The 15,453-nt window shown below is 38.9% G+C and overlaps 1 protein-coding gene across 5 annotated transcripts in view; it reads left to right on the forward strand.

Annotated features, from left to right (window-relative positions):
* The window catches only part of ADAM22 (ADAM metallopeptidase domain 22), a 115,563-nt gene extending 101,952 nt beyond the window's left edge, over nt 1-13,611 (forward strand). For all 5 annotated transcript variants that reach the window (XM_059470644.1, XM_059470653.1, XM_059470663.1 and 2 more), the window contains 2 exons: nt 4,778-4,901; nt 6,153-13,611. In XM_059470644.1, the coding sequence (XP_059326627.1) occupies nt 4,778-4,901; nt 6,153-6,173 (145 nt within the window). In that variant the 3' untranslated portion in view covers nt 6,174-13,611. The remainder of the gene's footprint in view (nt 1-4,777; nt 4,902-6,152) is intronic.
* The last annotated feature ends 1,842 nt before the right edge of the window (nt 13,612-15,453 follow it).

Below are 15,453 nucleotides of genomic sequence, written 5' to 3' on the forward strand. Positions count from 1 at the left end.
AATGTGTCCTGAAAGTAATACTGCTGTTGTGCTTGTTTCCTTGTAGTTTTAGGAATATGTTGATGACTGGTGCTGTTGTAGGAAGAGCTGAAATAGAATTAGGAAATATGACAAAAAAGCCTTCTAGGAAAGTTGCAGATTTTCAGAAAATAGAGATATTAGTCATCACCCAGATTTTCTCCATCTACTTAAAATACCCTATATAAATCATAATTTGTATCTCTAACACCTGATTTCCTAGTAATTTTTTCTAGCCTACAAGTCTGATGGGGATTTCATATAATTACTTTTTATAATGATAGTAATAATAGTAGCTGGTGTCTCTGGCATCAGAAAACTCCCTAGTGTGGGATTCTCATCTGTAAGAAGATATGATCTGTGAAGGAAACTCTCATTTTCCTGCTTAAAGTCTAGTCTAGATTTTAATTTTGTGTGCCAGGCTATAACCACATAACCTCAGCAATAAAATCAGGCAGGAAGCCTCTCCCTGAATTTAGCTTTGCTGTAAGGGACATTATTTTATGAATATGCTACTACTGTTTATTCTTGTTACTGACAATTACAGTGTCCACTGCACAGGCTGACCTTCTGAAATATGGTTAAGGATTACTCAGAATTCTCACTGAATCTAAAAGACTTGATGGAGCCGTGATGGAATCAGAAAAAAAAAACTGCCAGAAACCCCAAACATGGTATTTCTGTAGATAATTATAAAGAAAAAAGTCTAGAAGGCACCTTCTAAAGTGTTGAGCTGCCTACATTTGATTTATTTCAAGTATTTGCAATATTTCTTAAACACAGAAGTGGTTTACAAACAAAGGGTTTTTTAGATGGAGACCCGGAGCACATAACCAGAAGGAAAAGGGCTGTCCTAAATCAGAAGGGCACCAAGAAGGGGCATGGAAGGAGGAGACAGTAGGCTGTAATTTCCCTCCTATTTCTAATGCTCTTTTGTGTCCTTGACTTTTTCTCAGTTCCTCTTTAGTTGACCATTTCCATTACCTTCTTTTGTGAGCATCCAACTGGGGCCAGAGCCACGACCAGCTCTTGGCAACCTGCTCTTGCTGAGACAGCTCTAGATGGTGCTTAAAATAAAAAACAAACTAACAAGCCTCTTCTGTATTACCAAAGCAAAATACTGTTATTGTTTGCAGATAATGAAAAAATGCCTTCTGATGTCAGGATCAGGGTTTTGCTTCAAGAGTTAGGGAGAAGGGTTCGTTGAAGCATGTGAGTGCCTGCTTCTGAGGCACAGTTCACTGCTCCAAGTGACAGCTCAAGCCACAACCATTGACTCTTCTGCAGTCCCTCCATGAGCCTCCTCTCCCCTCTGCTGCTGCTTTCTCTGGGGACATGTGTGCACATCTGTGGCTTTAAAAAGGAAATTACTTTAAAATGTTTAGCTACACCAGTGCTTTTAGAAGATCCTAATGTAGGATCTAGGCTGATGATGTCATACAAAGAGCCGTATCCACAGCAGCAAAGGTCAGATTAGATTGATAGGGTCTATATTTGGGCTTGCGATGCTTTCACCAGGTTGAATGTTAATTGAATTTCATTACATTATTTCAGTCTGCAAAAGAGAATCACTCACAGTTCATGAACAGTTCAGATCTGTCAGGGCCTCCTGCCTTGAGTTCAGCTTAAATGACACTCAAAATTGAAAAATGTTTAGTTGTGTCACCAGGTGACACATTTTGCACAGTTTATTGTGGGCCAACATTTGCTGTTTAGGGACAAGAGGGGAGCAGGTAGGCCCAAGGCTGCAGGGACTGCTTCCAGATGTCTTGTTGCTGCCACAGTGTTTGTTGTGAATCACAGAATGGTCTCCACACACTCTTAGTTTTAGCTTTCAGGACAGAAAGACACAAAATGGCTACTCTATCTTGCTTTCTGTTCAAAAATCACAATTTTTGCAGGTGAGGTGCATGGCTTCATTTGGGGTTGGCAGTAAAATCTCTGTTGTGTGTACTGGTTTCTTGTGAAAGTTTCAGCGGGAAGCAACATTTGTCATGAAAGCTAATGGATTTGATTGCGGGAGAACTGAAACCCTAGTGAAAACTAAGTGGATCCCACCCTTGACCAAAACTGCCAAGTTTTCCTACCTGTAACCCCAGCATTACCTGCAAGTGTCCCTGAATGCTGTCTCTCCATCCTGTAAATGAGAAAGAGCCAGACATGACCTTTCTCATTTAAAGTATATGTAAATCTGGGATACACAGCACATACACAATTGCAGGGCACAACCTGAAGGGTGATCAAAACCACCTCAAACAATGTTGTTTATCACAGAAGATGCACTGTAAGATCTGTGAGCATATGCTGAGTTGTGTATGCTCACAGTCTCAGTAGCTGGCACTAAAGATGACAAAAACCAGCACATAACTCTATAACAAAATTAAGTGGTGAGGCCCTGAGAGGGGAGGGCAAGGTCATTTCTGTAAGTGTGCAACTGCATTCTTGATGTGTTGGCTGCAGTGTTGCAGCTGGGCAGCAAAGCTCACATCAGTCAGATGTGCAAACTGTAGGTGATCAGGCAGTACAAAGGGGGTTTGAGAAAAAGGATGTGTAGGCAGCTACTCTGGAGGCTTGGCCTTCAAAATCTTTGGAAAAGGCAGCATTGTGTTTGAGTTATGGTGCAAAGCTTCCTGGCTGAAAGGATGAGTTAGGGATCCTGGTCAGAGGACCTGCTTGTGCAGGGAAAATATTCAAGATGCCACATCCTTTGGGGGATTATTACTCCTTCCAGGATCACCTGCTCAGATGGATGGACAGGAAGATTGGATGTGGCTTTTGCTCTCACTGTGGCCTTCTTTTAGAGTATCTAAAATGTGAAGAGCCTTTGGTGTGTTGGAGGTGTCGTGCCTGGTGTGGTGAAAGAGATGGGAGATGCCTTCATTCTGTGCCACCCCCCCGGCTGTGCTACCTTATAAACAGCTTTCTGATAGGGCTTGCCAAGTCGGATTCCACTAGCCCAGTTCCTTGTTTCTGATCTCCATGTGCATTGTTGCAAATTTTAAAATGAAAATTTAAAATTCTACTGCAGCAATGGGGTAAAATTTGTGAATAATTGGATTACTAATAATATGTAAAATCTGCTATCCTTACTTTCCCCTCTCCCTCTTCTCCTTATAGTCTTCATTCTAGATCCACAAATAGTTTATTAGTGATAGTCCAGGTGGGGATAGAGATGAGAGGACTTGTATGGATAGTGAACAGCAGTGCACTGTTGACAACCTTTCCTTGGAATTTTTTTTTTAATTAACCTGTTTTCTTGCATGCACAGTTTGGTGCCCAGATCCATGATGTCGGACATACAGAAACCTTGTTTTATACTGCAGTAGCTGTTTCAGGGTTTTTCTTCCTGAAAACATTGGTGTATGTCCAGTTCATCTTAATGGGTGACCAATGTGCAGGTACTGAAGATGTTTGGATGCTTCCATGTTTGGACAATTGTACCAATGCTAATCCCTTAATTGCTGTTGAATTTAGAGGCTACCATGTGAGGCATTAGAGGATCATGAGCCAGAGTGGAGAGCTCTCATCATATAATTTTCATTGACACCTTGTTGCTTGTGGCTACCATCAGTCGTTGTTTGTATGGGAGGCAAGAGAATCTGCTGTTGTAGGGAGCTAGAGACACAACAAAATGATACAACAGTCCAAAATAAAAGAACAATTATTTAAAGGTAAATAAATTTCACTTATTATTATGGAAAGTTTCCATCTTCAGGGACACATGAACTCTGAAGATACTAGATAGCAGTGCTCAGGGAGGGCTGAGTGATATGCTTGCAGTATTAAGTGGCCTCCTGTGGTGAATGCCCTCGGTCTTCACAAGAGAACAAGGGGGCCAGGATAGCTCAATTTTTCTACTTTAAGGCCTTTTTTTCATTTTACTCTGCCCAGATTTAGAGCCTAATAGGAACCTCTCAAGTGGGAAAAGTGCAGAATCTCAAAACAGAAGCATAAGAGTTTTTCTTGGGTATAAAATTTCAGTCAATAATGTGCTGTTGCCTTATTGACATGAAAAGAATGCCTTTCATGTGATACAAACATTTACTTGCTCCTGCTTACTCTACTCACCTTGTACAGAAATGCTGATTGCCATTGACTAATCAGTCCATTTTTGTATATTCTCATCAGACTCTTTCTTTGGCTGGAACAATATGCACTGTATGATGCTTGCATGTATAACAATTTGTTATTAGCACTTTGTATATGCCTTTGTTACTTCACAACTAACAGTTTGGCCTCCAAATGCATGCATTTGTGTAAATTAATGTTACAAAAATAATAGATTTATTTGCTATGTTTGTATCAATTTAGGAGATGTGTAAGATATGCATAAAGACTCATAATTGCCATTTAGTCACTGGGAGAAGACATTTGTTTAGCTTGTATTTATACAATTACTGTTTCTATTTAGGCTTTATGCTTTTAGTTCTTTATTTATTCAATTGCAGATTTGGTTTTTAATAATTTTATAATGATTAATTACAGTACCATATAAAACAGTTTAAGAAGTAATTTTTCTTATACAATTCTAATAAGAAGTAGCAATTTTTTTTCTTCCAGTGTTCCTGAAATCTCTAAATACCTTTATTCATAAAATGAAATTATAAGACTACTGATCAATCAATTTTATCCCCCTGATATTGAGCTAATAATAAGCTATATTCTTGGCTCTGAACCAAGCTTCAGAGTAATGGCAGTTGCTGTTGCAGTGCTAAAATGCAAAGACATCACATTTATTTTATGTGTTTCAACATCTCAGGACACTGTCTCCTGCAAAGTCTCCGTCTTCATCCACTGGATCTATTGCTTCCAGCAGAAAATACCCTTACCCGATGCCACCACTTCCTGATGAAGAGAAAAAAGTCAACAGGCAAAGTGCCAGGGTATGTGTCCCTCTTCTCTCTGCATTTCACCAGTGACTTGATTTACTGATAGTTTTTCAAAAGGAAACTGTGGCACATTAACACCTTTGAACAACAAGGAGAGCTGGAATGGCATTTCCTTTGCACTGTGAAGTTCTGAAGCTGCTGAGCCTCTGGCAGTGATGAAGGCCATGACAGCTGTGTACAGGCAGCTTTTCAGGTTGCTCTTAAAGCTGCCTTGAAGCCCAGATTTCTTATTTTAAGCTGAAAATGTGTCCTGGGTAGCCTTTGGGCTGCAGAGCACAGGCAACCCTGGAGTAAGTGGTGTGTCTGGCTCTCCTTCCTTACCCCTTCTCCCAGCAGCTCTCATTCAGGCTGTGAGGATAGCTGCTTTCCAGCTTTATGGAAATGTAAAAATTTCCAGTTATGCAGCATATGGAGTGCTTGCAGGCCTGGAGGGACTTCACTGCTGTGTAATATGAGCCCAGCCTGGCCCTCCTAGACTGACCAGGAGCTGCTGGAATGTGTAGTGGATAGTTACGCCTCATACAGAGAGATTTCCAGCTGCTCCAAAAGGCTTTTATTTCCTTTGTGTCGATTCAGACATAGCAGGTATTTGAATAAGCAAAAAAGTCTGAAATTTGCTTTAGGAGCTTTACTTGCAATACCCTTGGTTCATGTTGCTGATGCTGATGAGATTCTCATCACTGTTCTCTGTCCTTTTTTTTTTCAAGAAAAAAGGAATGGAGTGCTGCTGAGGGAACCTGCAAGCTGCTCCCCCAGTACTGCTTGGGGCAGGAGATTGTGTGAGGTGCAGCACAGGGTCTTCCAAGGCAGCTTGGAGCCTGGGCTGTACTGATGTATCTCAGCCCTGGAGCTGCTTTGGCCGCAGCTCAAACCCACAGCAGGAAGTCATGTTGCTCTGGGCAGAGTTAGGCAGATGAAAATGGGAAGTTATCTCTACACTAATACTAGCGTAACTCTAAAGTATAAGTTGGCTAGTACAAGTTTGATGCTACACTGACATTTCTCTTTCAAAAAGAAAACTGAACTCCCAGCCATGGGCTGACTATGCTGACTGCAAGTTGTGCTGAAATGCTGAAGCCTGTCTGCTCGCTTGGTGAACAGATACCCACCAGAGGCTGGGAGGAGATTTGGTGACCCAAGTGATGCAGATGCAGTTCCCCAAACAAGCTCCTTGCACTGTCTGGGTGACAGCCTGTTTTATCTTGGTGTTCAATGTGTGTTTGTGTTTATTTTCCCCCTCTCCAGCTATGGGAGACATCCATCTAGCTGCAGTGTTTTCCTGGGGTCACATCAGAACTGTTTACTTTGGATTTTATAGGAACTCAGCATCACTGAGTCACTGCACATTCATCTGCTCTTCAGACAATTCGAAAGAACAACAGAGATGCCGGTGATAACCTCCTGTCATGTGGAAAGGAAAAAAACAGTCTTTCTTTTTTTCTTTCTTTTTTGTTGACTTGTATTTTATGGATTTTATGAACAACCAAAATCATAACATTTGACAGAGAATAATTAGCCCAGATGTGACAAGGCTGTTCCGCATGTTGACCTAGAATCCCAGCTGCAGTCCATTTGCCAGTCCTGTGTAAGAGAGGTTTTTCTCTGGTTTACTGCAGTCCTGAGTCAGACCAGAGTGGAACTGGGAACGTGCCTCACAGAGAGCCCAGCTGATGTAAACTTGTACGCTGTATGCATGAACCTTGTGTTCTTTCTTACTTTCCACATGTAAGGGAAAAACAACATACTGTAGTAGAGATTAGCATGCAGGAGTAAGAAATATAGGATTTTTTTTTTTGTGACAGGATTTCAAGCTTTGAAAGGCAACTATTTGACACAAACGGCAAACAAACAAAGATTATATCTTTTTTTTTTACCTTACATGTTTATAATCTCAGTATACAGATTGTATATATGTAAACATTCAATAATGTCAAAAATAGCTGTTATACGTATGTGTATTTTGCCAAATGCCTAAAGAAACAGTCGTGACTAACATCATCACACTTCAGATTTTCTAATATTATGAGCAGACATTCTTGGAAATACAGAAAGTACAGTACTGTAAAACTGTATCTCTCAGAAACTGGTGTTTGACCAAAATCTAAACAACTTTTTCAGCATCTTATACAGTCTTGACAATCTCAGTTGTACAGTAGACTGCGGAAACCAGTACAGGAGCACTTCGTCTTAAATCATCGTAAAAGGAACCAGCCAAAATCCCTTGTTTAGTAAGATAACCACTGTATCCTCTCACAGGTGTAATCAAGAATGATTCAGCAGACAGCAGAGTATTTAAGTCATGTGCAGCCCAACTTACTGGACTATTTGGGAATACTTCTAAGTGGTCAATTCAAGATGTGGTGATGTGAAGTCTGTCTGTGAGAGTTGCTGTGTATTTTTGATAGAGCATTTCAGACACTGTTTTAGATGGCAAGGCATACGCTTATGAGACGCATAACGATTTCACTGCACTAGATAATAACAGTGCTGGGCAAGTGGCCAGTTTCATTGCTGTCTTTCAATTTTTATTTGTTTGGAATCGCATTTACCATGTGCTTGAATGCTATGCTTGCTGCCCCTGAAGCCCCCTTGACAATTTTTTGGGGCATTAAACTGAGCACAAATGAATTTAGCTTAAAAAGAATAGGGGAGGAACAACTCTTTACCATGTTAATCTTGTCTGTAAGTTGATGTTATATTTCTAACACCCAAGACTTCTGAAGGTTGTTGTAAAGCAAATGCCTTCTGGTTGGGAATTTTCAGTTAGTGAGAAACTGGACCACATTAAATCAGTTTATAGTTCTCTGGTTTTCCAAAACTGACTACTTATTAGCTTCAGGTAGTACCACTGCAAAATAAAACACCTGACTCTGTGGTGCAGTTGAATACCCTACCCAACAGCTGTATGATTAATTAGATATTATTGTAATGGGAACATCTATGGTGTTTCTCAATCTTCTACCTCTTTCATGTATTTCCTTTAGTAAATGAACCCAACACTTTCAGCCTTTTAATGTATTTTTTTAACTTTTACGTCTCTCAATAAAGTCAGATATATGTAAGATTAAATTAATAAATGTTTAAAGATGTTGGCAGCTGTAAAATATGTAAGATTTTTAGAAGCACTATATTTTATGATTAGGCTGTATGTATGATTATAACAAAATATTGGCCTTGGCATTCAAATTATTTTCTCACAGTCAACAGGTTCTGGTAAGTATTTGGAAAAAGACAAATATAAGTGAGCACAAGTGGGTGCAGACTGACCATCTGGAAAGAGACAGTCACTGGTAACTGCTTTAGGGACAGATTCTGCATTTTTGTGAAAGGTAAATATATCAATCAGCACTGAAGATTATTTTTGGCAAAGATTTACTTTGAGTGTAGCTATCTGGATTAAACATAGTTGATAGCATGTAGTTTATGAAATTAGGGTCTGAGCCATAACATGAAATCAATGTGTCTTTTGTTGATTTCACTGGACTTTGAGCAGGACCCTCAAGAGGTTCACCCACATTAGGACATTATGATAACCTGATCATCGCTGTATTACTGTCACCTGGAAGCTGGTTTTCCCTCCCATATTCATATCTTGTCTTTAGTAACTGGACTGTTCATCATGTGCCTTTTATGGTATGTTTTTGATACAAACTGGCATGTAGTTTTGAATTATCCCATTAGATTTCTGTGCATATCTTATGTTTTTCAGTGCTTACTCTTCCCTTTCCATTTTGCCTTACCAAGAAGCAGCAAGATTTGGCAGACAGAACAGGAGATAACATGCAGGCTCTTTCTGCTATGTTCATAGCTTGTTTTGCAAACAAATGCCCCTCCTGACTGTATTTTCAATGTAGTATGTACTTCCAGCTTCTTTTGTTGTGGTATAATTCATTTGTAGCATATGATGATACACTTACGTGTGTAGTGTACCTTTAACAGTCTCCCTCACATTTGGAGATATGTAGTGACTGGAAGTCTAGTTCTGAGCACTAAGTTTAAGTTAAATAAATGTTGGCTTTCACTTTGGTGGTCTAGCGTGAGAGTATCACAGGGCTTGAGTTCTTGCAAAATTCTTCTGCAGAGAACTTTGCATCAGGTTGGTAACTTGGGAGACCTGAACTGGCAGGGCTGTGTGAGCCTCCCAGGCCAGTGGAGGTTGGACAGAGAAGCTGTTTTCTTACAAAGCTGTCATTTCCTACTTTTAAAATGTAGTATGTTGGAAAGCTGCCAGATTAATAACCTTGAAGATTGCAAATATTTTTATCCGCTGTAGTTAGTTACGCTGGCAATAGCAATATAAACTGCTGCATAATACCTCATCCAAACTAAAATAGAGTACTTGTCACTAATATAGCTCAGCCATTTTGACTAATTGAGACTCATGCTTTTATTTTGGTTTTATTTTAATAAATGGACTAGTTAATTGCCAACTGTGCTGTAGATGCCTGTTGAAGTAAGTAAGGAAGCCATCAGTTCTCAACTAGAAGTAATTGTTTATATGAGCATAGGACTGGCAGGATGAATATACTTAATATTACCTTTATGTATTTCAATGTGGGAAAAGAACCTTGTGTAATTTATAATAAAATAATGTGACTAACTGATGGAGACTGGAAAATTGAGATTGTATCTAAAATAATGCTGCACAATGTTGCCACAGTTTAACAAGTAAAGATTTACCTTCTAATTCTGGATTTGTTGACTTAAGAACTTTAGTAATCTCAGACAATATACCAGAGATAGTTGTGACTGATAATTTACATATAGGTTTGTTATATTTAATTAAGTAGATTCAAGAAGATTATTACCTTAATAGAGCCTATCTTTGCTTAAATTGTGACTAAAGTCACAACTTGCCAGTCACCTGAAGTGTGACTTGACTTTGAAGATGGCTTCTTCCAAATGATTTAAAAAGTTCCTGATTTATGAGATATTGAACCTGCTGAGCTCGTGTGCTCATGAAGTAATTTTGATTGTGCTATTGAAACCTTTGAGGTATAGCCTGAATTATAATCACAAACAAATTTTGTCAATAGTTAGTGTACTGAAATCCTCTTACTCAAATCCCTGTTGCTGGTTTGGACTGATCAGTCTTGTCAATGCTAATGCAACAACTTTTTTCAAAACCAGAGGTAAGAATGGGTACATACATTATTATAGATATGCATATACTACAAATTCTGACCAAATTTACTGTAGCTTCATTAGGGAATTGATTAATAGATAGAATGTAATGTGAAAGAAGGATTAGACTCCATAATCCTAAAGGATATACTCTTCAGTTAGCCCTTAGGACTTGCTCTGTCATCGAATCCTGTAGCTAGTTGTAAGCAAAGTTATCACACTCCAGTGTAAAACTCAGTGAGCTCCTGTTCTCTTCCATCCCCTTTTCACTTCTACTGAAAAGGATTTGCATGAAACATTCATCCACTAACAGCCTCTGTGAGTTGGCTGACATCAGAAAGCTGCTAAAAGTTGGTCATCTTTCCACAGTATGGGTAGGGTCTTTCCAATGCTGTTAATAATAGTAGGTTAAATTAGGTATTAGGAAGAAATTCTTTACTGTGAGGGTGGTGGGACACTGGCACAGGTTGCCCAGAGAAGCTGTGGATGCCCCATCCCTGGAATGTTCAAGGCCAGGTTGGATGGGGTTCTGAACAACCTGGTCAGTGGAAAGTCCTGCCCATGGCAGCGGGGTTGGAATGAGCTGATCTTTTTGGTCCCTTCCAACCCAGACCATTTAATGATTTTGTCATCTTTTGCTTGTGCTATAATCAGGTGGTGATGCCTCATGTCTTGTGGATTTTGCACTGGTTTTGCTTGGGATGAGTTAATTTTCTTCACCGTAGCTGGTATGAGGTTGTGGTTTGGATTTGTGCTGAAAACACTGTAGATAATGCAAGGATTTTTTCAGTTATTGCTGAGCAGTGCTTGCAATGAACCAAGGCCTTTTCTGCTCTTCACATGCCCCGCCACCAATTGGGCTTGGGGTGCACAAGGAGCTGGGAGGGGACACAGCCAGGACAGCAGACCCAAGGGATACCCTAAACCATATGATCCCATACTCAGCAACAACCCAGGGGGAAGGCTGGCAGTGAAGAACTGCAGCTCAGGGACTGGCTGAGCACTGGTCTCTCGATGGTGAGCAATTATTTTCATTTGCATCACTTGTCTTTTTTGGGTTTTAGTTCACTCTATGTTAATACCCTTTTCATTAATTTTTTTATCATTACTATAGTTATTTTAATTATTTAACTGTTCTTATGTCAACCCATGAGTTTTCTCACTTTTACCTTTACAATTCTCTTGCCATCCCATTGTGGGTGGGGACTGAGCAAGTGGCTGTTTTGGGGCTTAATTACTTGTGGTTAAACCAGAATACTACTGGTAAAACCACTTTGTGACTCAGCCATCCTGTGTCTCACCTTCTAGCCTTTTTGAAGGCTGAATCTCCTATATCACCAAATCTGTGAACCCAGTAGTTCAGCTGTTTCCTGTTTCTCTTGCTCCAAGTCTGAAAATCATATTTCCTTTTCTAAATTGAGTTTCAGTGTCACGGGATAGCGGTGGACTGTACGGACCATTGTTTTTAACCACAATATGATGCTATTTGCCTCATTTTTAAAGAGATTGAGCATTTCAGTCTCTGCTGAATACCAAGAATGGATGAGCTGATGACCCACTATTTGCATGGCTTCCAAATCTTATGTATCAGCAATATGGGATTTGACTTGGATCACATTTGACGTGCTCAGTTGGTTGGTGTTAATAATGCCAGGGTCATGGGTTCAATTGCCCCATGGGCCATTCACTTAAGACTTGGACTTGATTATCCTTGTGGGTCCCTTCCCCAGAATATTCTGTGATTCCTGAAGACAAATTTGAGTAAGCTGCAAAAATATGTGCAGGTTGTGATCCCATGACTGGACAGTGAAGTGAGGATCCTGTGTGCACATAACTATTATCCTAATAAGGAAAGAAAAAATGAAACAGTGAAACTAATTGTGTAAAAACAGCTGCAATACAAACAGGACTCTCTTAAGTGTGATTTTGTCAGGAACTGGAAAGGAAGTAATAGTTTCTATCATCTATGCTAAAAATTTCTGATCCGAGTAGTTTTCTAAGTCAGCTCATGAAAACCATTTCTGGTGTCTCAAGTATGATGTAAGCTGCAGCTTTGGAAACAGCACACTGTGCACATGGTATCTTGTCATTCCACAACAGTTTTCTGCAAGTATTTAGAGAAAAGCACTACAATAGTCAACAATCCAGGTTATCTCAGCCAAGTAAGAAAAACAAACACTAAAAATAAGTTCAGAACACAGATATTGCTCTTGAGATAATGTACCTGGCTTCAAAATTGGCTCACCTAGCCAGGTCTGGCAGTTCTAGCTCTTTAAAATCCAGTCTATACCAGTTTCAAAATCACTTCAGCTAAACTAGCTTTAAACTGTTTAAAAACTTCTGCTACTTAAGATGGGCAACAATTGCCATAACTCAGAATGAGATGAGGATGAGATGAGGAAAATTTGGCAAAATAAGCACAGAGCAGTTAAAAAGAAACATGTTATCTAGGGTAGGAGTAAAGGAGTCAACACAATTTTTAATCGCTAGAGCATAAAATGTCAAAGCAACAATCTTTTATTTTTTTGTTTCTGTATTCCTTTGAATAAAAAAATAAAGCTTTTGTTTAAAAAAATATCAACATGAGGCCTTAAGACCTTACATATTCTAATTTTAGCATGGAAAGTCTATTTTTACAACCATGTTAGAAATTCTGTATATAGGCCTGACTGACCTTGTAAGTGGAGTGGTGCGAGCAGCTAATCATGCAATATTGTAAGGCTCTGTAGAACAGCAAATGCTGATTTAGTTTGATTATTGGTACAAGAACTCCTGCTCACTGCCTGTGTAGACTCTGCATACTTTATGCTTGGAAATACAGTCCAGAACATACTCAAACTGTGAATATATAACCTGATTTTTCTTTTCATAAGGATAAAAATATATTACAATAGGTAATATTTTATATAGAATACAGTACTTATTTTTATTGTTGCATAAATGCAAAATATTTTTTTCAGAATAGCAAAGCATTATGGAATTTTTAATCTGCTGGAGAAAACACTATTTACTGTATGACCAGTTCTTTCAGCAAAGCTTTTGGAGTGGTATATACCAACTGGCTCTGCCAGCTTCATTTTGTGCTGATGTTTAACTTGGGCATTGCTGTAAAAAAAAAAAAAGCTATTTTTTCACTCATACTAGCCATTATTGAAAGAGGCAAGGAGAATCATGTTTCACCCCTGTGGCTGGGCTAGTGTTGGCAAAAACAATGATTTGCATCATATCATTGTCTTTGCTAGTTAAAATTCTTTAAAAATCATACCTGATGTAATGCAAGATTTTGACAAACATCAAAATGAAGCACTGCAGTTTACAACTTTCTAGCTTTGAGTGTGATATTTTTGTCATAAACATTACAGGCATTGGGCTGTTGAATGAATCTGGCTTTCATGTAGCTAAACAAAATGTTGCTTTTTATAAAATCAAATCATTGTAATTCGGGGTTCTAAATTCCTGCTCACTTTTAATAATAACAGCGTCACAGTATCCACTTCTACAAGAGTATTTAATACAAATGCCTGTGGTTTTCAATGTTACTAACATATTGTAACATCAGTAAAGTGACTTTCAATGACAAGGACTCTTGTGTGTATTTTGTTCTTCTGATTTGCTGTATTTAGCATTTTCTGTCTTAAAGATCTCTATAAAATAAAATGTTGCATGAAAGGGAAAAGACTAATAGAAGAATATAGATGGTATTCTTCCAATTCCAAGGTTGAATATTATTCAGTGACCTTCTCAAATCTTTGTCTTAGGGACCTACTGTTCTCAAAGCAAATCTAAAATTACTAGTCCTTAGTTTGCCTGTCTGAGGGCAACCTAGGAGAAACACCTGTTTGAAACTATGCCTGGTGGTTGGCTCAAAGGTCAAGAGCAATCACCCCATATAAGTATCCTGTGTCACATGAGTATCCATCCCAGGTATTCTGAGAATAATAATACCTGTTTCTCTAAAGCAAGTAACTTGCATATTCAGTCTGTCCACTGAATCTACTCTTAATGGGGAAGCAATTTTTGAAAGGGTTTCAAGTGGCTTTTTTTTTAGCTAGGACAGCAAACTCTGTACTAACTCCTTAGCATCTGCATGTATTAGCTTAGCTTCTCTGTAAACTTTAAAGATTACGTATCTCATCAGTCCCTGTGAATACACTTGATTTTTGAAATGTTGATGTAAAACAAAAAACTATTTTTTCTGGAGGAAGCCAGAATTTTCTCCTGGTTTTGGAATAATTTTTTTTTCCAGTTTTCTCTGGTTTATGTTTGCAAGACTACTGAAGAAAACCCTATTGGTTCACACTGTTTTCTTGCAGCATTTCACTGCCCAGTAACTGGCTGGTGCCAAAATACCAATTCAGCCTAGGGAAATAAACTGAGCAAGATGTGAGTTTTGGGTCCTTGGGTCTTGAGTGCTTTGGCCCACTTGAGTCAGCTGTCCTCACTGAATTCCTACCCAGCCTCTTGCCCACACTCAGCCTATTCACTGTGACTGCAGAGTGAGAAACTGAGAAGACCTGGACACTATGCAAGCACTGCCCAGCAACAGCTGAAACATTTCTGTGTTATTGCTGCTGATCAGTTACAAATCTGAACCTTTGGGCTGCTATAAAGAAAATTAATTCTATCCCAGCAAAGCCACTACAAGACCAGAAACCCAACTAAGCAGAAGTAAAGATGTGTGGGAAAAGAACATTTTGGTAAAGATCTCTTACTGCTCTTAGGGTAAAATTAAGTGTAAGGATGAGCACGGTATATATACAAAATACTCAAATCCCTACAGGAAGAACAGCCTTTTTTCACATGCTTACCAACCTTGTCAGCTGTCAAAAGTTTGAACTGCTGCAGAACTGATGTCAGCTACACTGACAAACCTTTGTGGATTTTGGTCTTTCCAGCAGAAATACTTCTAATGCATTCCATTAGAATACAAATGTATTCCATCTGTTTCCCAACTTTATGTGCAACAGTACAACATATAGAATATGAATCTATAATGCTGTCTTTGCCTTTGAAATTCATTATAAGGGCAGAAAGAGAACTAGCTTCTGTAATGAAATTACAAGCAATACCCAGAGGATTCTACATTTAAGCAGTAAGTACAAGTTGCTTCTTTAGGGAAGACGAGCCTGCTTTGAATTTACAGCCCAGAAACTAAAGTGTCAGATTTAATAGACACCTCCACAAAGCAGGGTGCAATACAGTGTCTCTGAGTGAGATTCCTGCTCTGAGGAGCTCGTTTGTCCAATGATATGTATTAAGGTGTGTCTATATATATGCACATATGTGTAGTTTTGTTTTCATTACTTAATGCAAAGGTTCCTCCCCAAAACTGCCCTAAACTACTTATTTAAGAAATATACTTCTTTTAACATTCTTCTGGCATTGTATTCACAAGCAGAAAAGCAACATATATCACTCCTCT

Source organism: Ammospiza nelsoni, chromosome 1 (genome assembly GCF_027579445.1).
Source record: "Ammospiza nelsoni isolate bAmmNel1 chromosome 1, bAmmNel1.pri, whole genome shotgun sequence".
Lineage (NCBI taxonomy): Eukaryota > Metazoa > Chordata > Aves > Passeriformes > Passerellidae > Ammospiza > Ammospiza nelsoni.